The 25,834-nt window shown below is 43.6% G+C and overlaps 1 protein-coding gene across 1 annotated transcript in view; it reads right to left on the reverse strand.

The window, feature by feature from the left end:
• Positions 1-2,501: 2,501 nt before the first annotated feature.
• Positions 2,502-25,834, reverse strand: part of TSHZ2 (teashirt zinc finger homeobox 2) — a 262,349-nt gene continuing 239,016 nt past the window's right edge. The window contains exon 2 of the mRNA XM_024750429.1: positions 2,502-5,989. Within this exon, the coding sequence (XP_024606197.1) occupies positions 2,925-5,989 (3,065 nt within the window). The 3' untranslated portion in view covers positions 2,502-2,924. The remainder of the gene's footprint in view (positions 5,990-25,834) is intronic.

Here is a 25,834-nt window from a genome sequence, read left to right on the forward strand (position 1 = left end):
CTTGCACAGAACACACGTATGGTAAAGCTCCCCTCCCAAATTTTCCACAAAATCTTGACCATCCTTACTAAGACAACATGTCATTTTGTACAATTGGTGCTATCATGCGTACCAACTAAAAGGAGAGTTCCAGATAAGAGTGATCTCATTTTGTGATCATTTGAAAACATATATGCCTGATTCTAAGCAGTGGGCAAGGTTTTGCACGCCTATTGTTCTAAGAGTGGACCCGTAGGGTGGAGGAATTCTTTTCTAGGTGAAGGGCAGCAGAAAGCCACCTGTGTGCAGATGTGGGAGCCATTCAGGCAGACCGGGAGATCTTTAGTATCAACACAAACACCAAGCGCCTGCATCACTTTTTGTATGCACACAACACATATACTTTGAATGAGTTCCAAACACTCAAACCTGTTCTTCTGCCGTCCTCTCTCAGAATCACAGCATTGATGGAGCTTCGTTTTCATATAATGATAACTTTGTAATATGGTGCTTTGAAGGTCCAAATCAGAAATGTTTATTCTGTACAGATGCAGAGGGATGAGAAAAGGGCTATCTCATCTATGTATTTAACAGACTTGTAAGTACCTTTGTGTCGGTTTTTCCAAATTATTGGTTTTTCTTTGCTTCTCTAGAACAGGTTTGTGCATTTCAGATTTGGACTGAGGCTTTCTTTCCCTCCCCATTCTCCATTTACATACTGCAATGTTTTGGCTGTGCTATTAATTTTTAAAAAATGATTACAAACCTCAAATGTGGAAAATTGGTCTTCCCTGTAGCACAAATAAACACTACCTATTTGTCCTTTTCACCATGGTTTGGACCTACCACTATGGGATGGGAAGCATTTATCTCTGTGTGTTCTGTGTATATCCATCTACTTTTTTCTTTTTTGAAGGACCAGGAAAGCATGATAGTAAGTTACATAAAATTTAAAATGTTATATAGCAAATAAGTAGGTGTCATGGACACCCAAGCTCACATTTAGATCCAATAGATGCATTTCAGCTTTTCTTTCAATAGTATGAGCTGAACAAATCATGCTGGGAAAGCAAGAGAGGAATCTGCCAGTAAATACACTTTAATTATCATGATAAAAACATGCAAACAAAACAAAAGTCTTCATTTGGGCCCAGAGAGCCATTAGCCGTTAGAGCGATAGGATGGGTTCCCCCTTTGTCAGAAGCTCTTAGATCTTCTCGCTGAGGCAACAGCCCCAGTTTTTAACCCTTCATTTCATTCTGACCAGCCCTGCATTCAGTGAACCTCCCTATGTGATGTGAAGTGAGCCCAAAGCCGCGTCATATACATGGCCGTCCCCACCTGGAACTCCGCTGGTGCCCATGGCTCGGTGGCTTGATCCGAAAGTCTCCCATTTAACAAGTGCTCTGACAGGAGGAGGTGGTGAGGGCTTATACAGTTGACCCTTGAACAACATGGGTTTGAGCTGCCTGAGTCCACTTATACATGGATTTTTTTCAAGCGTAAATACTACATAGCCCAGGGTTGGTTGAATCTGCGTGTGTGGTACCTCGGATACAGAAGAAGCAGGGATAGGCAGGCTACACCGTAGGGAGGGCCGACTATAAGTTACACGTGGATTTCCCACTGTGCAGAGGGTTGGCACCCCTAACCCCCAAGTTGTTTAAGGGTCAAGTGTATGCTAGTATGAGCTGTTCGTATCTCATATCTTAACCAAAAGAGCTAATCTATAACCTAGCATGACATAAACTGGGCCGGCAAGTGCCAAAGGCTTAAGTCAGGTTGGGTCCCATTATGGGGTGTGGCCTAACACCTCAACCCGAACGTTTGATGGTCCCTAGCACGTGGGGGGTGTCATGCTGGAGGGGAGAGAAAAGGAGGTAGAGAAAATACGTAAAGGGCGGTGAAAGGAAGTTCAGCCTTGCTTATGTTCAACGTTTGAAAATGGCTGGTGGGACTAGTCTGCCAAGGTACTTGACCTTGGCGTCTGTCCTCTTTCCTGAAGGTGACATAGGTAGTCTGGGCACCGGTGACTCTGCCAGGCATGGAACTTTGATGATACATGATGCCAATTATCTCAAGCTGTAGGACCCCATGTGCCTTGGCAATGAGTGTGCAGAACGTCCTTTGCTTCTTTATATAAAATAAAATCTCAAAGCCATGCATTGCATCTACCTTTGCTAAAGGCGGACTCTGATATTAGCTTTATCTTCAGGACAACCAAAAGACGAGGGAGGAAAATAAGCTTCCTCTCTTTTCATCTCAGTGTTCTGCAGAAAGAGTATTTTCCTACCATCCAACTACAGGGCATAGGCCCTTTCACAGGAGACGTAATGGATAGGAAATAAAGGGGAGGGAGTGGAAGGTAGTAATTGCTGCAAGTAAGCTGCCCAAAGCATTAATTACTAGTAATAATAATAAAGCCAGCTTTAAACTATTCATGAGTTGATTAAGAAACCTCTGTATAGTGGCTGCCCCCAGGAACCCTACAATCTTTATTCACTCGCTCACTTTTTAAAAAGAATTTTCATCACCTTGTAAGTCATTCGCGTTACTCTCGGAAGGTGAGGTGGTGAAATGGGACAGTAAGAAAAGTCAGTACTTATCAATTAAAATGAGGTGTAGCCTTGGCCGGACTTTGAAAGTTGGGCCTTGGGTAACTAAGAGGGGCCTTGGGTATCAAGAAGCAGTATACCTGTGAGCTCCATCTCTCTGAACCCATTTTATTCTATTTCCCAACGCTGAACTGGAGAAATTGAGAGAATGGCTAGGGCTTAATTATCATGTTCTAGAGTCTTCCACAAAAATTCGTGCTATTCCAGCAGGTTACTGTGCTCTTGGTATAGGGAGATGTCAGCTGCCTCTAAATAGACCCATCTCCCTTCTAGAAGCTCCTCACAAAGTGACTGTCACAACCACGTGGGAGCAAACCCATACCTGCAGAGCTATTCTTCATCCACGTCTGTTACAAACTGTGAATGGTGCTCGGGTGACTTGCTGTGCGTTTTGCTTAGGTGGAGTTTTACTGCGTGTTTGCTCACAAATGTCCGACAGCACAACTTACACTTGAACTTAGAGTCTGTGTCCTCTTCGCCAGCTATGGTTTCCGGTGACCTCTGAGCCGACGATACCCGGGAGATCTCTCGCTCCACTTTGCTTTGCTGTTCCACGGCCACGCGGGTCATGTCCTTCATTTGGAAACCTAGGTGAGATTCTAAGTGACTGATGTAGGTAGAAGGGGTTCGGAACTGGGAGACACAGTCGCTGCAATAAAAGATAGGCTGTCCTTTGTCCATGTTTTTCAGAAATTTGGTCCCGCCCGTTTTCCTAAGTTGGTACTTGACGTTGGCGAGCCAGTGGCTGATGGTGGTCATTGAGAGCCCCGTAAACTTCGAGATCTGCATTCGCTCTTGTGGGCCCAGATCGGACAGCAGGTATTTGCCCTCCGATGTCTGGAAGAGGCTGGAGGCAAACTGAGCCTGCAGGATTAGAAGATGCTGAGGGTTCCAGTTGGACTGCCGGCCTTTTCTTTTATGCAAGGTTGAGACTTCGCTGGACACGTCCTCAAAGCGCCTGACGTCCATCTCCAGCTTCACGGGAGGGACCCTGGAGGAAGCAGCAGGCTTTGGGGTGGTGGCTTTGGGGAGGACTTTGACCATGTCCGCGATATCAGACAGAGCGTGCTTCTGGGGCGGGGACGTACAGGACTGTGCTTGCGAGGACTCAGCCTTCTTGCTTTTGGACTTGGTCAGGTCGATGGGCTGATCGTTGCTCTCAAACAGGTAGCGTCTGGACACGCTGGCCGGCCTTGTGGAGACAGGACTCAAAACCGGCTTGTCCATGACACTGAGATTCGACTTATGAAACATCGACATTGTGCTTGAGCTCGGGCTGGAGCAGGAAGGAGAGCGCAAGGGTTCCGTAGCTTTGCCCAGGTGATTGTTCAGGACAGACTGCAGGGCACTGAGCGGGTTGATGCACGGCAGGGCCGAAGCATGGTTGGCGAGGGCACAGCCGTTGCTGGGAGAAGATGCTGGCTCCAAGGGCTGGGGTTTCTCTTTCTCACCACCTTCTTTCATCCGCTTGTCCTCCTCCTTCAGGGGACAAGGCTCAGCCTTTTTGGATTCTGAAGGGGGTTCACATTTGGAGAAAGAATCCCCCTCACTGTGGCTGAAAGAGGACGCCTCTTCCTGGGGACTCTCTTTCCCACACTCCTTCACCACTTCATCTTTGTCATCGGATTCCTTCTTAACTTGCGTGTATGGGGTCAGGCTCGTGGGCACAGAAACCAGCGGCATTACTTTCCACTTGGGTGCAATTGGCCTTAACTTGTTGCTGAGGTTGGGTCGAATCTGCAGTACCTGGGAGCCCATCGGCAAAGAAGGCTTGGTGCCCTCTGACAGCTGGTAGGCGGCATGGATGCTGGGGTACGCGCTCCAGCTGGGAGCCCCATTTTGGGCTTTGTTGATGGCGGTGGTAACAGTATTTTCCAGTGACTTTAAAATGTCACCTCCACCCTTTGAGCCGTCTTCCAAATCTTCCTCCCTTAGATACTGGTATTTTATCGTCGGGTCTAAAGGCTTCTGTAGAGGGTCCTTACAGTCCTCGCTTTTCACGACTTTCTCATCCTTGTTGATCTGCTCTGGTTTTTCTTTTTTACTCTCTCTCTTTAACTCAGTTGTAGAAGCCGTGCAGTCGGAAGCTGAGTTACTCGACGGCTTGGGAGCCAGAGAATCACTGTTTGGGGCATCTGACAATGACTGCATCTTCTCCACGGCGAGTGGGTCTAGCACCAGCTGCTTCCCTTTCTTGGAGGCAGAGCTGGTGACCTTGAGAAAGTGACCGGTGACCATCATGTGGGTGGTGAGCTGCTGCAAAGTATCGTGGGAGCTCCCACACTCCATGCACTTCAAGATCTGGGACTTGCAGGCCTCGAACTGCCAGGTGTAGCTGGCGCCATTTTGGTAGCCGTAGCGATTGTTGGAGGACAGCTGTAAGTTGGCGTTCTTCTGAGAAGGAAACGAATCTGCAAACGATCCTGTGGTCGAATCGGGGGAACACGGCCGATTGATGTCAAAGATGCGTTTCTTCGCCGGAGTGACCATTTTCGATGAAATGGTTGGTACTGGTTCCTTCAAAGGCACTTTTTGGTAATGTTTTGTTTTGATCATGTGGACGCTCAGATCTTGGAGGGAATCGAAGGAGTCGCCACAAAACATGCATTTCAGGACCTTTTGAGCGTCCTCCTTGTCCATATCCTGGAAAGCCCTTTTCCGGGGCTTTGAATAGCTCGTGGGTCTGAGCTTGTCCTTTCTGCGGTTGTCGTCTTGATAGTGGCCCGTTTCGTTCATGTGCACGGTCAACTCGACCAGGGTGTCATAGGCGGCACTGCACTGCCGGCACCGGAACCTGCTGGCCCCAGTGAAAACGGTCCCGCACATCTTACTGCTCTGCCGGTACAGCTGGACCGAGCTGAACAGGCTGGGCTTCGACACGGATCTGGAAGGCAAGTTCTGCTGTAGGCTTTTGGACAGAGCGTCTTGGTGCCAATCGAAATCAGTCTTGTTGCTGCCATTTCGGGGATCACAATTCCGCCTCTCGCTGTTGGACAGTTTGAAGCCAAGACCCAGGCCCGACCAGTAGGAATCAGACAAGATGTTGGCGTAGACGGCGGTCATTTTATCCATGCAACTGTGGGCTTCGTTGGGAAGCTTGAGGTGCACGCTTGCTTTCTTGTCCAAGGCATCTCGGCCGCACACACTCTTGATGTCTGACACCTGATCACTGGCGTCACTCAGCAAGGATTCATTCTCGGCGTCCTGATTGGACAGGTGACTTCCTGGCGAGTTCTGGTAGCTGAAGCAGCCCTTCTGCTCGGGGCCCGTTTCTAGCTCCTCGTCTGTCCCTGGGTCATTGCTGCCCTGAAGTTGAGCTACCGAACCACTGTCTTCTTCTTCCTCCTCCTCTTTTATTTCCTCCTCTTCCTTCAGCTGTTCTTCCTGGGCGTAGCCTGCCAGAGAACAAGAAGAGATGAGATAACAGTAGCAGGTGACATATCCCATCCCAATTTCCCCATTTGGACAAAGTGCTTCCCATATGGAACTAACAATGTAATCGACACTTTTATGAACTGCAAGCAACGGATACAGGAAAAAGCCAAGTGATGTCTTTTGTGCCATCTAACGCCTTTTTTAAAAAATCGGCAGGAGTCATGATTCTTTATAAGTGCCTAGAATTCCAAGTTAGTAATTTTCCTGTTTAAGGAATATCACTCTAATACTCCTATAATGGGACAGTCACTAGATTCACGTGTATGACTCTCAGGAAAGCTGGACTGCAATGCAGATCCTATTACAGACAGAGCTCTACAAGAAGGACGTTGGCTCATAAGAAAACTAAGACTTGACCCTTGGCATCCGCATGGTAAGGTTTACCAAGACGCTTGGCCCTGCTGACATACACTCATTTTTGAGTGCTCAGAAGTAATTTGGATGCATAGCCATTACATTTTTGATAGCGAGGATCCTTTTTGTTACAACATTTTTATTTGTAGAGAGTCGCACAGCAGGAAGAGAGATTATGGAGTATCAAATAAAATCTTCCATTGATAGCTGAAAAATTATGTGAGCTCAGCAAATATAATGATTTAAAAATAATAGCAAATGGTGTTAGAATGGGAGATTTGGGAACTATCCTATTATTCTCAAACAGGTTTATGAAGAGGCTGAAAATGCCCTCTCGATCTTGTGCCTGTAATGTCAAATGCACTGTGATTTGTGGGTACCCGTCATGAGATGCCAATTATACATTTGATTTGTAGATGCAAAATGCTATTGGGGGTGCATGCTTTCCCTTCTCTGAAAGGACTTAGGACCAGTAATTGCATAGGGAAAATGAAGGCATGAGAGAGTGGGTGCAAAGGGAATTAATGGGCAAATACCCATCAATGGAGATGAGGAATGTGACTATTTATGCTCCTGTGCTCATTTTCTTCACCTGGCCTTTTCAGAGCCACGTGGATAAAATGCAACCAAAGAAGTACCAAAGCAAGGGAGATTCAGTCTTAGATGTGTAAGGGCTGCGTGATCTCAATGCGGTATTTTCCTTATGAGGCCCTATCTCCCCTCTCAGTGCAGGTGGGTACTTGGGAGAAACCCTAGGACAATGCTGTTACTTCCATTCACCAGGTATAATACTTGAAAAAAGGGGTGCTCAAGCATTGGCGGTCTCTCCTGAGAGGCAGGCAGAGAGGAGAGAAGGGGGATTATTAGGAGTAAGTCACCTGCAGTCAGGAACTCCAAGGGCTCCAAAGACTGAAAAGGAAGAATATTTCTTTTTCAGATTTTTATTTACTTATTTATTTTCCAAAATTAGGGATTTTAAAAACTTGAACTGTAGCTGATTTACAATAATGTGTTAGTTTCTGGTGTACAGCAAAGTGATTCAGTTATACACATATTTATATATACGTCTTTTCAGATTCTTTTCCATTATAGGCTATTATAAGATATTGAATATAGTTCCCTGTGCTATACAGTAAATCCTTGTTGGTTACCTATTTTATATACAGTAGTGTGTATCTGTTAATCCCATACCCCTAATTTATCCCTCCCCTGCCTCCTCTTCGGTAACCATAAATTTGTTTTCTATGTCTGTGAGTCTGTTTCTGTTTTGTAAATAAGTTCATTTGTATTGCTTTTTGGATTCTACATATAAATGATACCCTATAATATTTGTCTTACTCTGTTTGACTTACTTCACTTAGTATGATAATCTCTCAGTCCATCCATGTTGCTGCAAACGGCAATGTTTCATTCTTTCTTTGTGGCTGAGTAGTATTCCATTATATACGTATGTGTGTGTGTATATATATATATATGTATGTATATCTGCACATATATGTATATATACCACACTGAAGATAAAGAATATTTATTATTATCTCCTAGGACCTGTGCTAACTATTGCAAATACATTCTTTCATTTTATCTAATATCCACACGAAGTAGAAACTATTATTATTTTCATTTCACAGATGCAGAAACTGAGGCTCTGAGTTTGAGAAATTTTTCCCAAGGCCACCTAGTTAGCATTGCAGGGTCATGCCTGAACCCAGCCTGTGTGATGAGAGAATCCATGGTCTTAACCACTAGGTTCCAGTCTCTTTTTAGTACCAATTTAATAAATGAGAAAACTTTGCAGAGACCCAAAGATTAAAGGTCAAGCCATGGGGTTTCTTTGAAATGTCACCAAATATATAACCACCTCGGAGGGGAGAACTGTAGGGATACTGTGGACGAGAGCCCACAATTTTAAGGGCGTGATAGCGTAAAACAAAATGAAATGTAAAAACTCAGCCTCGCCAGTGGTTTTGTGGTTGTGTTCCATTTTTTTGTTGTTGTTATTGGTGTTGTGTTTTTGCTTTCCTAGCAGGTTGACAAGTGGATTTTTCATTAAACTGGGGTTGCTGGTCTCTAGTTCCATAAATTGATTTGAAGAAAAAGCAGCTTCTCAATCTAGGCAAACAGTCGTTAATAAGTGGTCACTACTTGCAAGAAAACCCTAGCTTAGAATAACTGAATTAGATCACACCCCACCCCCGACCCCATCCTCATCGTGTTTTCTTTTTCCTAGTTTGTATGTTTGTAGAAATAGTCATATCATTAAGATGAAGGAAAAGGTCTATTAACAAAATTAATAAATGACTTGTTACAGAGCCAAGCAAAATACTCCAAAGAATCAGGCAAATTTAACCAATTAATAACAGGGTTACTTCTGAGAATTAAAAGGGCTTTATTACTCATACACTGGGATGATACATATTAGCCAGGACTGTTCCAGGCTAAGCTATATAGTCACCACACCTATGGGTGATGTGATCACTGAAACAAAGAACACATACACCTACACACAAAGCAGGTGAAGAAATCTAGGGGGAAAAGAGAAGGCTTTTGCTCATTACGGTTGGTTAACATGTTGCCAGGTTTCATTCATCTCACTATTTTCAGTGCCTAGCACAGGGCCTGATACTTAGTAGGCAGTTGGGAAATAATTCATGTTATGTTCGTTGCATGTGTGTTGATGAAACATACATGCATGCTTGCATATGCAGGCACGCGCACACACACACACACACAGACACACACCCCCCACAGACAATCTGCCCAGCCAATATAGTCATTTTCACACAAGGAGAAAAGAAGTGTCTTTTTTAATGCTGACATTTGGAAGCTGAGCTTTCTGGACCAGCTCAACTTCACAATCTACTTTGTCCTTCTAAATGGATTCCCCAGAAGAAAAGTCGAAGACAGCAAATGCCTCCCCCACAATACAGATAAAATTTTCTGCTTAATTAGGCATTGACATGTTTACTATAACCTTTACAGAAGAGTAACTCGCGCTGAGAGACCCTTTGTGTCTGTTTTCTTCTGCAGAACAGACTAAATCTCATGCACCCGATAAAGTAACGCATTGAAAAGCCTCATAAAAAAAATGCCAAAGCATCCATCAGAGTGAGTGTATTTTAACAATGGCTGGAGGGTCCAAGGAGTTTTAAAAAACACATTTTAATATTATACATTTAAAACTGTTCACTTAAGTGGTTTTGTTTGCCACCAGCAGCTGAGGGGAGAGAGAGGGAAGACAGCCAGAATATGGGTGATCTGTGTGTATAATGAGTATCTGTGTCTCTCTCTATTGATGATTTGTTCAATAAGATTGCATCATGTGTAAATCTTGGTAAAGTGGATGAGTGGCAAGTTTATTCCTATGAATGCTTATCTAGCAAAAGAAAATGATCACAACTGCACTGAGGCACAAGGAGAAAGGAGTGTCCTCTGCAGAACCTCCTTGTTGACTTTGGGTTTAAGATCAAACTTCATGGTGGCAAACATCTCCCTGTCCAACCTAAATGTCTAATTTCATCCCTTACCACTGCCTGACTGTGGCCACATGAAGCTTCTTCACTCCCAGGACAGGTAATTCATGGGCAAACTCAGTTCCATGTCTGAAAGTTCTATAGTCAAGAGACCGTCTCTCTTCTACTCCACAGCCACTGCTCTGTGTCGCCATTGCTGTTCACTCACGTGACTAAATGGGCTTCCTGCTTCCACTTCCTCTAGTCTGTTTTCCAGAGAACTAACTGCTAGAATGTTCTTTATTAAAGATGTTAGTTGGCGACTCACCGTTTTAACTCCTGCAGTGTCTTTCTGCTGTACAAATAGAAATATATTATAAAATTCAAACCCTTCGCCTGGTCTATAAGAGCTGGCAGGATTTGACATTTGCCTTTTTGCTTTATCGCCCAGTACTCTCGCCTTGCCCTCCATACCCATGGTGCAACAACCTACTGGTTCCTTCTTGCGTCTGCCTATCCTTTCCTTGACTGTGGTTCTTTGCAACTGCAGATTTCTCTGCTTGGAAGGCTTTTCCTCTTTGGAAGTTGGTTCCTTTTCATGCTTTAGAATTCAGCTCAAATGTCCCCTTCCTGACCAGTTGTCCCTTCTCTGTGTAACTCTAGATCACATCAACCTACTTACTGAAAGCACTATGGCACTGACCATACTCTGAAATCATCTTGTGTGTTTATTGACTGATTGTGTCCCCCCACTAAATGTAAAGGTAAAATGTCTGTCCCCTTGAAGGCAGAGACCTCGCTTCTCCCAGCACTCAGAGAGCATCCCGGCGCAGAAAGAGGTCCACAAGTTATCTGAGTGAGTGGACAAATAGATCATACAACGAAAGGGGATTAGTCCAGTTGCATCAGTGCAGTCGGCACCTGTGATGGGTATATCTCCCCACCCCAACCCTGATCTAGATCAGATGTGAATTACAACCACCCTGATCCACTTTCCTCAATGATAAAAATAGAACAACCCCACGGATCATCTTTTCAGAGCAACCTAGCCACCAACATTCTTGTTGCCAGAAATCCCTGAGCTGTGGATTTAAACTTTTTAAGTATGAAGGCTGCAAATGAGCATCAAAACTGCAGAGCATCAGGAAACACACTCAATGTGAGCAGATTCTGATTCAAAAAAGATTCACGCTACTTTGCAAGTGTGGATGAATTTTGCCACGGATAATGCTCATTAGCTGTTCCATGATGTATATTACACAAATATTAATATTAGGGTGGTCTTATCCCAAATGCTTGATCTTAAAAAGGAGAGCTGTCATTAGAAAAATATACTATATATGCTGCAAACTTTTTACCCTATCATTATATGGGTAAATGCTGAAACAAATCCTCAAACTTTAGAAATTTCCTCTTATATCAAAGGTTAAAAGAAAAAGGAAACAAAAAAATTACCACCTCAATTGTTCCAAAAACCTGTGGTCAGAATGGCTTAAATGAAATTGTGCAAAATAATTCATGGGTGGCATGATGTAAATATCAGATTTTTGCTAAGCATCCGTGTTTGTAGTTGCCTTGAAAATCCACAATAGAGTGTTTACCGTAAAAGCACTGACAGTTTTTAAAGTGGCAGCAGAGGTGGAAGAGTCATAACCCGAGAAGAATATAAAACTCAAGAAGGTTGATTTTTAAAAATGAAACCAGAATTCAATCAAGACCTCATTTAAAAACATATCCGGTGGTGACAGGATCGTTTTTGCCAATCTACCCCACTAAATGACAGTTTAAAATCACATGAAGATTCCACAGTGTGCAGGGCAGACGTAAATGAGGGGATCGCAAGAATTTCTCACCGTGTACCCAGTAGGTATGGTAAATGATGACACGGAAGAAGGTCTTCCTGTCATGAGTCTCTAGTGTTTTGGTGACTGTGGTCTAGAAATCTGTTAATATGTATATTATTATTGGCACTAATTGGCACTCTTGTTGGCAGGCTGAGGAAAGAGATAGAGGATTTCTTGTTCAAGGAGGCTGAGCTACCTTTCAGTGGTGACTGTGTCCAGAGCAAGGGCCCCTCGCAGGGCTGTGTTGAGGGGCTCTGTCTGCTTTGTGTTGCAGGAGGTGGTAGGCTACGGGGCTGTGGGATCCCCGGCTCCCTTCCTGAGCACAGACCTGACTTTACGGAGAATCCAGGTACCATTAGCCAAGGCTCAGCCTCCCTGCCGTCTGGAGAAATCTAAGCTCAGGCACATTTCTAAAAAGAGACATTTTCAATTCAATTTTCATATAGATTTTTATTCCTGCCACACCACATAAAACTCACTAACATAAGCGTGACTTGTACACGCAGCTCAAGAGAGAAGGGCTGGTTCCTTCCTCTATCTGAATGTCAGAACCAAACACACAGAATTCTTTGTTTAAAGGAATGTTGAAGATGGAGTGGTTTAATGACACGAGGCTTCTCCTGGGCCCAGAAGTGCTCTGTAGAGATGGATGGAAAGCTTTCCGAAGGTCATCAAAACAACATCCCTTTTATTATTTCCTGCAGACATTCAGTAAATTGGAATGTTTTATATGTACGATGGATACATATTGGGTGTGGTCTGCATGAAAAAAAAGTCCATTTACGTAATATATTCTTGCTGTAGACACTTTCTTGGGCTATCCTCACAGCTCTTTGGACTGTAAAGCTGTTTCCTAACCATGCTCTGTGACTCTCTCCACAACTTGGTCATCAGCAAAAAAGGACTAATTTAGTTTAAATCAGGGAAAGTGGATACTGGGTCATCCTTTTGCAGTTCATCTGTTTATTCATTTAATCAAGAAATATTTATTCTGCAGCTATCACATGCCACATACTTTAGTAGAGTTTCCCTGGGACTTCCATCACAGTGGCTCCCCAAAGGCCCAGAAGAGTAGAGACCTGAGTTACAGAGAGAATTTGGACACTGGGATTAGGGAGGAAAAGGTCATGATAAGGTCGTGCATTACTGGAGGAATGCAGGTAACTTAAATGGCAAAGTAGGTCAGATGGAAAGAAAACAATCCTGAGTTCCTAAGTAGTGCTGGCATCCACCTGGAGAGACACAGAGGAGCTGCGGATAGCTGGAAAGTCCACGCCACATTGAAAGAGCACAGCTGCTACTCAAGGAACAATCACGGGGTCTAGGGTTGCCAGAAGCTTTGTTTGGACAAACCATGTAGAAGAAACCAAATATGTCGGGAATCCGTCCATTTGCAAGCTCTACACCAAAGGAATCAGCGGAGGCAGAGTTTGAAGATCTGGCATGCTCTCCTGTTGCTTTCTCATACCATCTCTTTGACCTTGATTCTCATATGTCAATCCCAGATAGGAGTGACCATCCTAAGCCTACCTACCTCACAGGATTCTGTTAGGACAGAGGAGGAAATGGAAGAGAAAGTGTATCATAAACCCTTGCTCCTCGAAGGATGGTCCTTGGATCAGCGGCAACAGCACTTGGGAACTTGTTAGAAATGCAGACTCTCAGCTCCACCCAAAGCCTATCAAATAGGAATCACTTAACAAGATCCCCGGGGGAATTCACAGGCTCAAGAAAGTTTGAGATGCCCTGCTGTAAATGGCGAAACTCTTAATTAGGAGCAAGAGATTTGGTAAGCTACTCCTCTCTGCCTATGTTCCTACGTGTATGTGGGTACCAGCTTTGGGAAGAGAATACAACTTCGAGAGTTCCGGCCCCTCTCCTCTCCAGACAGCAAAGGATGAAATACCTGTGGCTTAGATAATTGCTTCCAGCTATACTGGGAAACGCCGAGCAAGAGAAAACTAAAAGTCACTGATTCAACAACTGATCAGTTAACTGAAGAGATAGGATGGCCCAGTGGCCATGGGATCAGGCAGGCCTCAGTTCACATCTGCCAGTTTCTGTTTAAATGTGATCGCAGGAAAGTTGCTGAAACTTTCAGAGGCTCAGTTTTCTCATCCATAAAATAAGAACACTAATAGCATTTCCTTCATAGGATAGCTAGGAATATCAAATGTGATGAAGTACGTAACACACCAAGGCTGTAGGACTACCTCCCGACTCTCAGTCCTGTTGTAGGCTCTTTATAAACACTGCACATCCTGACCGCCAATCTGAACCTGCAGACGGCTGAAATCAGTTGGCTTTGGCGTTCTTCGTTATCCCTAAATCCTGTTCCAAGCCAACCGCTTTTGATGATATTTGCATTAGATATGAACCAGATTTGTAAGTGTCATGCATAAGGAGAGAGCTTTATCCAATTTGGGGTTTGTTACTTAATATTAAATCATTCATACAAGGAGCCAGTGGTATGTGTGCTGGGAACTTCTGTAGAAGTGATGTGCAAACATCAAATGGCAAGTTATTAGGTTATTACCCATAATGATAATGTCTGCAATCTTCAAGAAATAAAACAACTCACGATTCCAGAAAACAGATCTTTGTTGGAGGCCTTGGCCTTTGCAGTGAGAGAGATGACTAATGGTCAAAGCAGAAGGTCTCCTAGAAAAAATGCTTTATATTCAACTACCTAGAATTTCAGTCTGGCATGTGTTATTATTGGGAAATGTCCTGGTGACAATTTTAAAAAGCAGAGTGAGAAAATATTCATGGAGAAGGGTGAGAAGGGGGCCACTTCATAAGATTTCTGGTAGTTCCAGTTTAGAAATCATTATCCTTGTATTATCCTCACACCAAGAGAGCATAAATCAGGAGCAGGGGATAAAGAAAAGTGAAATGAAACAGGGACAAAGAAACTACACAATAGAACTGAGACTTTCCTATCAAAATAAGAGTTCTAGGCTTTGACTTTTCAAGTGGTAGCAACTATTTTCAGCAAAATGTACATACTGATTTTCTATACATTTTCCCCCACATAGGGCTATATAAACACACCCACACGCCTATATTTCTTTCTAAGACTATAAAGTCTGGAGGGTTTTTGTGGGGGATTTTTGCCAAGAAAAGGGACAGTGAATCATTGTCTAGAACGACCTTCAGAAAGTATATGAAGCCGATGCACCATCTGTATTTTTTCAGACGTATATTCCCATTTTACTTGCAATAACATCATTAGCACAGCCATCCCACAGAGCTAGAAGGTGATCTCGTTTCCCTCTTGCCTGGCTTGAAGTCAAACATCGTTTCTTTTTTTTGGCAAATGCTGCTCCTTTCTCTGAAATATTTCATGCAGATAATGGCTAATGACCACTTCTCACTGCCTTTTCTCGAAAACGTCTAACTGCATTAGCCAAGAATGGACAAATTTTAACCTGCTTCTTTTGCTAAGTTCACGGCTGTGACCACTTCCCATTAAGAAAGAAAGAGAGAGAGAAGAAAGCTCACTGTTCCTTCAGAGAAGCAAATTGGCACTGTCAGAAAGCGAGCTGGCCTTTGCTTTTCTGGTGAAAAGTCTGCTATCTCTAGAATCACAGGAGTCCAAGGTGGAAAGACCTTTCACGTCTTATGAGCAGTGACTCAGTCAGACAAGGATCTCCTTGCCCTGGTATTCTTCAATTCTATGATTAATGGCTCAGATACTGGACCTTCCAGTTCTTCCTCTTCCTGTTGGATTCTCTGCCAGTTTGATCACTGTGACCAGTCTGGCTATGAGGACCACGGTGTATAGAACTTCCCCCCATCCCTAGGAGTTGAGCAAGGTTTCCAGGCTGCTTCTCCTTGCCTCAAACACTCCAATTTGACTTTTGTTCATTTGACATGAGGCAAATCAAGAACTCATCCCCTGTAAAAATATAAAGACTTATTCTCTTATCTCACCTTTGCACTTCAAGGTGAACGAGTTTATTAGCTGGTTTCTATAGAAGAACACGTGGCCCCAGGAGCCAACTGGGTCACCATCACACTCCAACCCAGTGGTTCTCAACCCGGTGCATGTTTGTGCGTTTGGACAATGTCTGGAGACACCTTTGCTTGTTATGACTGGAGACAAGGTGCTACTGGCGACTGGGGGGTGGAGAGGCCAGGGGTGCCGCTAAACACCCCGCCATACACAGGACAGCCCTCACAAAGACAAAGAAACATTCCGTCTCAGATGTCAATAGCTGAGAAGTGCTGTAAAGCCAAAGTCAGCGGCATTGGCGCTGGGAATTGGCGACAACTCATCCTCTTTCTAGTTGTCAGTGAAGTGGGGGTTCTATGGGGAACACTTGGTGTTGTTAGGGGAGAACTAGAGAAGAAAGCACGCACAGCACGCTCACAGGTGTTACGACATGGAATTGAAGAGCACAAGGTCTGGAGCAAGCCCGCCCGGGTGCAAATCCCACCTCTGCCACGTCTCACATTGTCATCTGGAGCAAACTCCCAGCCTCTGTGGGTCTCAATGTCTTCATCTATAAATTGGAGATAATAGTAGTACCTCCCTCAAAAATGACTGTGAGAATTGAGATAACTGGAAAGAACTCAGAATGCCTGGCAATAATAAGCACTCAATGTATGTTCCCTCTTATTAGCATTACAAGAACAAAGACGTCGTCATGAAGAGACACATTTTGAAGCTGGATTTCTCGGGATGTTTAGTATTTACTCTTTCAAGTGTTGGCTGAAAAAAAAAAAAATCTATCGGCCTCCTAGCATTATTCTCAACCAATTCCTTCTGGATTCATTTAAATCCCCTTATCAGAATGAGTATTTTTATACTACAAGAAACAAACAAACAAAAAGTTAATGATGAAAAGGATTAGCATTTCTAAATAACTCCAGTAACTCTGTCAAATAAATCCTGACCTATTTCAGTTCTTAATTAACTAGGTTAGCTTTTACAGGAGGCAACTTATCTAAAACAGCAAGTCTGATCTGAGGCCAAACCCGCACTGGACGGTTGGGTGAAGCAGTTCCTGGAAATGGCCCAAATTCTGGGACATACAGAGGTCTTCGATCTTTTTGAATCGACAGTTTGAAAAATCTGATGGAAAATCCTCCAGGGTTTTCTGACCCTTTGATTTAAGGTTAGGGCTGGTCTTTTCAAGGCTTGTCATCTTTTCTCTGCCCCTGCCTACAAAGGAGATGGGTGAATGGGACAAGTCTTGAGGTCACTATGTCAGCATTCTTCCCATCCCCACAATGGTACTGAACTGGTCATTCTCACAGGAGAGGACAGTGGGTGAGGACAACAGTGTCTGCGGATCTAATTTCTCCGAAGGGGAGCACAGATATATGGCTCATAATACATCCACTGTCTTGTCCTTGATATTCTTTATGACCCTTTTTTTTCCTTCTGTTTTATGTATTTTCCTCTGCTTTTTTTTTTTTTTTTTTTTTAACGGTACGCGGGCCTCTCACTGCTGTGGCCTCTCCCGTTGCGGAGCACAGGCTCCGGACGCGCAGGCTCAGCGGCCGTGGCTCACGGGCCCAGCTGCTCCGCGGCACGTGGGATCTTCCCGGACCGGGGCACGAACCCGTGTCCCCTGCATCGGCAGGCGGACTCTCAACCACTGAGCCACCAGGGAAGCCACATCTCCTCTCTTCATGTTAAAGTAGGTAGTGTAGCTGATTTTATTTTTTAAGGCATATGATCAGTTTGGAACTGATGTAAGAATAACATTGTCAGGTCCAGGGGGAATAAATCTGCTCTCTTCCAAGCACATTGGGAAGAAGCCAGCAGGACATAGGTTCTAGTCTTCGGGGGATTAATTTAATGAAACTCCAGTGCATCTGGACTACTCTCCAGCAAGAACGATCCAGATAACATGTGTTTAAATAGTTGATGGTTTGTTTAAAGAGTAGAGAAGTAAAACGAAAACACGAGAACTTTCTCTTTTCTCTCTTTTCTTTCCCTGTTTTTGGCATTTCATGTTTGTTTAATACGAGCACATGACTCCAGCTTGGCCAGTCAGACTCTTGTTTCTGGAATCTGAATTCTGACCCCACAACTCAAGGATGGAAAATGGCTGGAGTGGATCCATCTTGACAACAGCAGCAAGAAGAGATGGCCCTCTGATTATGTCCCTGTGATAGAGGCCTACTGGCTCCTCCCCCTTCAGTAAGCTACTCCACACGTCTTCCAGCAAATTCCTTATTTTGACTTGAGTTAGCCAGAGATAACATTTGTGGTTTGCAAACAAAGACCTCACTGTCTAATGGATGGTGCTGAATACATACCTTGAATCAAAGAATGAATCCCTGCTAACTCTAACAGGATGGTTTCTTTGCATGTAGAATAAAGCAAGCTCAGACTCTTGGTGACATTGCCTGGCATTCAGTAGAGGGTAGTTTACATGTTCACAGACACACGGGCAGAGCATAAAGCAATGCTAATTAGAGCATCCTCTTTCTAGAAACCAAGAATTTCCCTCCAAAGCCAAAGTCCCCTCCATCCCGATGTACATTTTTCCATAGAGCCTGGTTCTATGTATGGATCTGCCTTGAAAATGCTTTGTAGGAACATATCATCCCCCAGTGACTTGAATGTACCCTTCTAGAGTATGTTTTCCACACTCGTAGTCTACTGTGTCAATAATCTGCATATTTAAGAGTCCCCACATGCCAACTGAGACGATAGATGGGGCTGGTACAGTCTACTGGGTCAAAAATCTGCTTTAAATAGTCTATATACACAGGCGGTTGAGTAAATAACAGCATTTTCAAAAAGCCCCTAAATATATAATAACATGATAAATCGCATCAGCTCCTGAAGATGCAGGCTCGCTACTGCTGATCAGGAAAATGATGTGTGCTTTAACAAGCCACTTACAAATGATCTCATCTTTCCCAGCTGTGGGAGCACTGTCTTTTCCCTGGCTATATTTTTCATATGTAGAGAAAAGGAACCCAAACACAGACACACACACGCACGCGCGCGCGTATACGTATGCTCAATATCATCTGCACACATAAACTGGGTTTAAGCCAGTGGTCCAGATGTAGGCAGTCAAGGATTCAAGGCCAGAGGGAAAGGTTCTCCTGACTTGGGTTTGGAGAGTTCACCCATCACTCAGCTGCGTGTGATTCAGAGTTAAGCTGGGCTCCAAACGCACAAAAACTTCTGCTTAAATCAATCAGAAGCACTGATTTTGAGACCTCCATCTGACCTCATTTTGCTGGGAAGATGACTCTTTCTATACCACTTCATTAGAACCCTGGTTACTTATAAACTGCTTCTATGTGTACCATATCCTAATACTTTACGTGCATGATTTTATTTTAGCCTCACACTTCACTGATGGGGGTGATACTATTAGTTCCATTTTTAAAGACAGAGGAATCGTAGGCTTCGAAAAGTTAAACAATTTTCCTAAGGTCACGTCCCAGATGTTGGTAGACTCCGGCTTTGAATTGAGCACGTGAGGCTCCAGAGCCGTCACCCTCTCGTGGTTACGTTTTCCAGCTCATACTCACGTCCATGCCTGTTTTCAACTGGGCCCTGCTTTGTTCTGGTGTGTGTGGCACAGGTGTATGTTTCCACTGTAATGCAATATACATTCCTCGACAAGTCTTGCATTTTGCAAAACCTTGCATTAAAATGATAGCACTTAATAGCAAAAATAAGGTTAGGGTAAGCCAGTTCAAAACTAAGCAGGTAGGTATCTAGAACACAACCCAACAAAACCATATTAAAAATACCAGTCCAGTTAAAAACACTTGTTAAATTCATAACAAATAAAACAATGCTACAGCAAATAAAGGACTTAACTTTGTAAAGAAAGAAGTGATGGTAGTTGTGTAGAAAAGAGTTTAAGGAGGTGGTGAGACTGTGGGGTTAGAGATGGGTTGAAATTTTCAAAGACTGGGGAGAGGCTGACAATGCAGACTCCCAAGGCTGACCATCTGTGCCAGGAGGGAGTCGATGGGACTTCTAAGAGCTGCCTGCCCTCTCTGTGGCTTCCTGCATTCAGCTGTTAGTGAACTTCGCATTTAGTTGCTGTTACTTAGTGTTGCTAAACAATAACATGTTGGAAAAACTCACGTGAATGGATGTGACATCCTTATTACATTTCTATCATTGACAGATTTACCAATCAGGAGGGAGCTAATTTGCTCAGGAAATATCAGTTGTAACAGAACAGACTTTATTTTATCCTTCATCCTTAAAGACCTTTCACGTTCGACTAACTCAGTTACTAAAATCCTGGGCACCTCACCAATAAAATCTTAGCGTTGAATTAATTACTCAAGCAAACCATCCTAAAGTAAAGATGATAAATCTGAATACCTTCCAGACTACAGAATTAGCAGCTTATGAAACCTCTTGTTTCTTGGGGAGATATGAAGAAAGAGCTTTCCTCGTACTTCAAGCGTCTACTGTGTGCCTGATATGGTGCAAAGTGTTGGGTATGCGTTTAACTTTGGAAATAGTCCTATGAGGTAGGCATTCTTATCTCTGTCTTAAAGGGGAGGAATTTGAGGCTAACGGGAGAGATACAAGTGGGTCTCTGGAAGAAACTAGAAGAGGCAGGTAGGAAACCAAGCCCACAGACCCCAGGCCCGAGCGTTCTCCCCTTCAGCGTTCTGCAATGAGGTAGTAAGTTATGAAGCACAGTCCTAGGGGATGGAAAGTGAAAAATGGTCTCAATCCTTGCTACCTGCAGTCAATTCTTAACACTCTTAGCAGTCAGAATGAAAGATATATCAGACCACGTCACCTCCCTGCTCAAACCCCCCAAGGGAAATTCATCTTACTCACAGAGAAAGCCAACCTTCTCCCCACGACCTTCAGATTTATGTGCCTGTTTAGCTTCCATTTCATCTCTACCCCCCTCTTCCATCCCTCTCTTTCTGGGTTTTCTGCTCCAGCCGCGCTGGCCTCTTCGCTTTTCTCAATCAAGCCAGGAATGCTCCCATCTGAGGCCTTTGCACTGGCTGTTCCCTCTGTACTTTTCCTCAACCTTCTGTAAGTCTGTGCTCAAAAGCAATTTCCTAAAGAAGCTTACTCCGATCGCCCTGTTTAAATTGCAGCTGGTCTCCCCACTCTCTCAGGATCCCGATTCTTCTACTCTGCTCTACGTCTTCTCTTTCCATAGCACTTACCACTCAAGACTGTGAACTGACTTCTTTATTCCTTCTGTTGTTTATTGTGATCTTTCTTTGTTAGCTTGTCGGCTCCACTGGAGCAAGAATCTTGGTTGGGTGGCTCGATGCTGTAGTGTAAGTCACCTAGAGGCAGCGCGTGGCACAGGGTAGGGGCTCAGTAAACGTTCACTGAATGAATCAATGGCTACTTAAGGAATCCTGTGCATTTTTAACTCTACAAAGTGAGCTAAACTCAGTTACTAAAATCCTGGTCCACTCACCAGACCCTTTCTGGGTTGCTGTGGGCTTTTTGCACCAACATTCTATTCTCCGGGAAACGGTGGCCCCAGGAAATGGTCTTGCTTCCCAGACTTCCATCGTTTGCTCAGTATGCTAGCCTTTTAAAAACCTAATCAGGCTCTATATCTAGGGGTAAGTCCAAAAGCAGAAACACAAAAATACCTGCTGTAATATTAGAGATGCCTCTTAATTGGAAAAATACAAAATGCATCCATGCTTTCAGCTGGATTGGGCTTATAACCACACAGACCCCGGACTGTTGAATACATTTCTGAAAGGTACCTAAGCCAGGCATTTAAAAATCTAACTGCTTGGAAGAAAATTCCAAAGCATGTTCTTGTTTTGCATCCATATTTCTGGTCCTGTGACACTGCAACCCCTGGTTCCAGGACACACAGAGTCTGTGATGTAAATAAACTCTTCTTTCTTTGTTAGCACCGAAACTATTTGATAACATCTGGATTTACAACGAAGAGTCTCTCTCTGACCGGAAGTCCCTCCTCACTCTCTAAAGGAGCAAGAACTGAGTCTGCCCATCCGAACGAGTAGAACAATTCACAGTTTGAGAGGAGAAAGATCCTCTCCTATCACTCAACTGCTAGTAAGCTCTATCACGTACTAGCTGTGTGCACTTAGGCAATTACTTAAGCTTTCCAATTCTCAGTTTCCTCATCTGTAAAATGAGGATTATAGTACCGACCCGATACTGTTAAAAGGCTTTAATGAGAACATGCTACTTTTCTCTTTCTTTAATTCTTCTTCTGCCTTTTACTCAACTTTCCAGTTTTCATATAACGTTCCGTGGAGGATCTTTCCTGGCCACCTGATGAGGCAAGGATCACTTCTTAGTCTGATGGGATTTTTCTCTTGTGGTTTCCATGAAACCTGCAATCAAGCAATTATACATATAATTGTTACATCTGAACTCTGCCATTTAGACTCCAGCAGGGTTGGGACTTTGTGTCTCATGCGTAGCTGTATCTTCAGGGATACAGGGAGCCTGGAGCATAGGACACAGTTTACAAATAGCATTTCAAGGCCTTTCTTTTATATTTTAACATCTCAGAAATAAGGGTGAATCTTACAATCAGTGGTATTTTCAAATGGCTGCTGGGGGCAGTTGGAAGCTATTTCAGGAATGCCTTAACCAATTTATTTTGCTTATCTTTTCCTTGTGTCAAATTATAAAGATCTTTAAAAAAAGTGTCGAATTATAAAGATCTTAAAAAAAATAAGTCTCAAAGAGTCTCTCAGTAAGTATAAAATAGAAATTCTAAGTGATAGGAAGAGGGAAGTGGGTCATGGTTTAATTATAAGCATTGTTTCTTCCTTAGTGGTACAAATATAAGTAGTGCAGTTTAGTGAATGGCCTCAGATTAAATACAGTAATTGCTGAATGGATGAAAAAAGTAGAAGAGCTTTGCACAGTGCTTGGCACGTGGAAATTGCTCAGTAAATTATTGTGCTATTACGATTTTTTATTATCTGGTTAATTCAGTATTTAAAACAACACTAATATTTTTACTTAATGGTTTGGACTTCTTGGCTGTGTATCTAAGTTTGTGCAGAAATGTTCAACAGTGGAATCTTTTGGTTAGGTAAATTCAGCCTCGACTAGAAATGTGATCCTTGCTGCAACTACGATTTGTCTTTTCCTTCTGGTTGTAGGCTGCTTGGAACCCAGTCTAAGCAGTCTGGGTGCCCTTGTTTCCACAAGCCTGGAACGTGGTAGGCTCAATAAATATTAGATGACTAATTAAAGAAACCGAAATGCATGAATTACTAGAGATGAGGGTCCTGAGAATGACTACAGAGTGAGAGTTCCAGCACTGTCTTTGTTTTGCAGGGAGAAAATCATAAACATTGCTCAGTATCAGCGTGGGCTCAATACTTTTTGTTTGTTTGTTTAGCCTCTAGCACCAGTTCTCAGGGATCCCTCACACATGATTAAAATACTCAAGAGCATTCAAATCAACTTTCAAATTGTAAAGCTTTCCGTGCCTTAACTGAGAGGTGAGGAACAAATAGTGAGGGAGTGTATATTTCTCTACATTTTCCTGTGGAGGTTGGTGATCACAGTAATGAGGAAGGGTGCTATCTGCTGACGATCCTTTCCTTTATGGGTGGGGAAATTTCTTAAAGACCAGGAAAGTGGACTTACACCAGGCACATAGTAGATACTCAATACGTATGTGTTGAATAACTAAGGTCAACGATCAAGATCATTGCCAAGATCGTGACTATTCCATTGATGGCCCTTTTACCACGTATTCTGCCCTCTGCTTTGCTTCTAGCCCCTCTGGATGCACATCCACCCCAGCGCTTAAACACTCTTCAAGGTCTGGGTCTGGTGGCTTCTGGGGTCATGTCTTTGTGTGACCAGCTCAACATACGTTGAGTGTTGATTTTGTAGATAACCCAAGAAGGACAGCTCTTCAATAATCCTATTCATCTATTGTCAGCTGAAGTCAAATCACTTTACCGCAGATTCTTTCTGAAGGGGTGCATGGATTGATTTACAAGTGCAGCTAGTTAGAAAGACATTCAATGATTTGTATATGCAGGATGTCAAGGATGCCCTATATTCTCCCTCCTGTCACGTTACGAATGCTATCCTCTCAACTGTTTATTCTGTTTGTTTTAGCCAAACATAAATAGACTGCAGACACGTCTGGGGCTGGCTGAAGGCACTTGCAGAAAATAAGCTTCTTCAACTCTAGACACACTGACAATGGAGACCAAGTGAAGTTGCTGCTGCTGCTTTGACAAAAACTCTCCTTCTCCCAAGAAAGCAGAAGAGACAGAACGTCCAGTTTCTCCATGCTTGAAGGAGACATGCAGCTAAGGACTTTTTAAAACACTTTTACTTTGAATCTCTTTGGTTAAGTTAATTTTAATCTCCATGACTCTTTGTAGGAACCCGAAAATGTTTTTTCTTTTCTTTTACTGATTCTGTTCTTTTTCATTTAACCAACATCAATTTCCCCCTCCTTTCAGCCTGTTTGCAGAAGACAGGGCACTATGTCTCCATTCTGTTGGGTCCCCTGTGCGTGTGGGTACCCCGTCCATGTGCTCTGTGCCACCCACAGAGGAAACAGGTGTCTCCTTCCAGCTGTGACCATGGGGTCCACTCAGGTCTGTGCCTCGGATGGACACAGCCACCACTGGGCAGCTGCTTTGCTGATATGAATAGACACTTTGGGGAAGGCAGAGGGAAAAGGAGGAGAAAGAAAGCCACTATCCTTCAAATAATCAATTAAGGCATCTACTTCCGGGGAGGTGATCCAATTACAATTCTGAATTTTATATACTGTTACTTTATTTCTATTATAGTGGTTGTACTGAATGTGGGGTTTGCTTGTGTCCACTTTTAGCACAGTATAGGGGGGTATCAGCAATAAATACATATATGAAAAAAGTGAATGAGTGAACAAGGAATTCTTCAAGGGTTGGCCCTGGGACAAGTAGGAGGACAGAATGAGAGACTGGAATTTCAGTTCTTTCTTTCTTTATGTTTTATTCTGTTGGTCTCACTTCCTTCATTTCTTCCAGATTGGAAGGTGGGAAAGAGAGTGCCGCTCCCAAAGAGGTAGACTGATGGGGGTGAAGACGTTTCTAGCCCCTAATGAAATATTAATTATTTAATTTGAAAAGCTGATCACCTACTGTATGCCCTGGGCTGGGCAACCGAGAGACATGGCATCAAAGAAGCTGGAGGCGTTCTAACCTCGTGGAGATTAGAACTTTGCAGGTGAGGCCAACCTTCAATTAATTAAATATAACCTCACAATTTATGAATTAGGTGTATGCTAAGTGCTCTGTCTTCGAATGAGTTGTAACAAAGCGTTGGTCGGGGTTATAAAAGCATACTGCTGTTTTTACTCATTTTAAGCATGAAGCCAATGGCTAGGTGGCATCAGTGGGGTTTCTCTTTGAAAAGTTGTGCTAAGTGATCCAGAGCAGAGGTGATGTACTGGGTCAGCAGTTCCACTTGGGGGGAAGATGCGTGGAGGAAACAGTGATTGAAGTCATTTTGGGGATCGTTCATTATGATTTGCTGAGCTTCTGTAGACAAATGATGCCTCGCGAACCAACGCCACCCAGCCCAGGGTTAAGCCCTCTGGTCGGATTCTGAAGATTTGAGTTTTCAAGACAGAAAGTTGATGCCTACTTCCTGTTTCCAGAGGGGTCTCTAAAAGTAAAGATGCAGACAGTGCATGGACTCCTGAGTCTGGGTCAAGACTGTTCTAGAAAATCAATCTGAAGAACAGTCCTATGAGATTCCTATCTGGAAATTCCCCATCGTTATACTGCTTGTCGAAAACAGAATAATCAGCCCCCTTGTTTGCTCCTAGCGGAGGCAAACTTCCACACCATGAGCGCACCGATCTTAATCCGGAGGAGTAGGGGCAATTTTGTCCCCCCAGGAGACATGTGGCAGTCTATGGAGACGTCCTAGTTGTCACAGCTGCAGAGGGGTCGCCATTGCCATTTGGTGGAGGCCAGAGACGCTGCTATAAGCATCCCACCATGCACGGGACAGCTCTCTACAACAAAGAAATCCCAGGCCCAAATGCCAGTGGTGCTGAGGTTGAGAAATCCTGCTTGGGAGATCCTTTTACTGCTTATAGGTCCTAAAAGACTATTTTATCATTTCGAAAAATAATAACCTCAGCAGTTATAATTCACAAGCTCACCAGAAAACCTGAGGATAAATATAAGCTCTAGTCCT

This window comes from Neophocaena asiaeorientalis, unplaced genomic scaffold (genome assembly GCF_003031525.2).
Source record: "Neophocaena asiaeorientalis asiaeorientalis breed wild unplaced genomic scaffold, Neophocaena_asiaeorientalis_V1.1 scaffold606, whole genome shotgun sequence".
Taxonomy (NCBI): domain Eukaryota; kingdom Metazoa; phylum Chordata; class Mammalia; order Artiodactyla; family Phocoenidae; genus Neophocaena; species Neophocaena asiaeorientalis.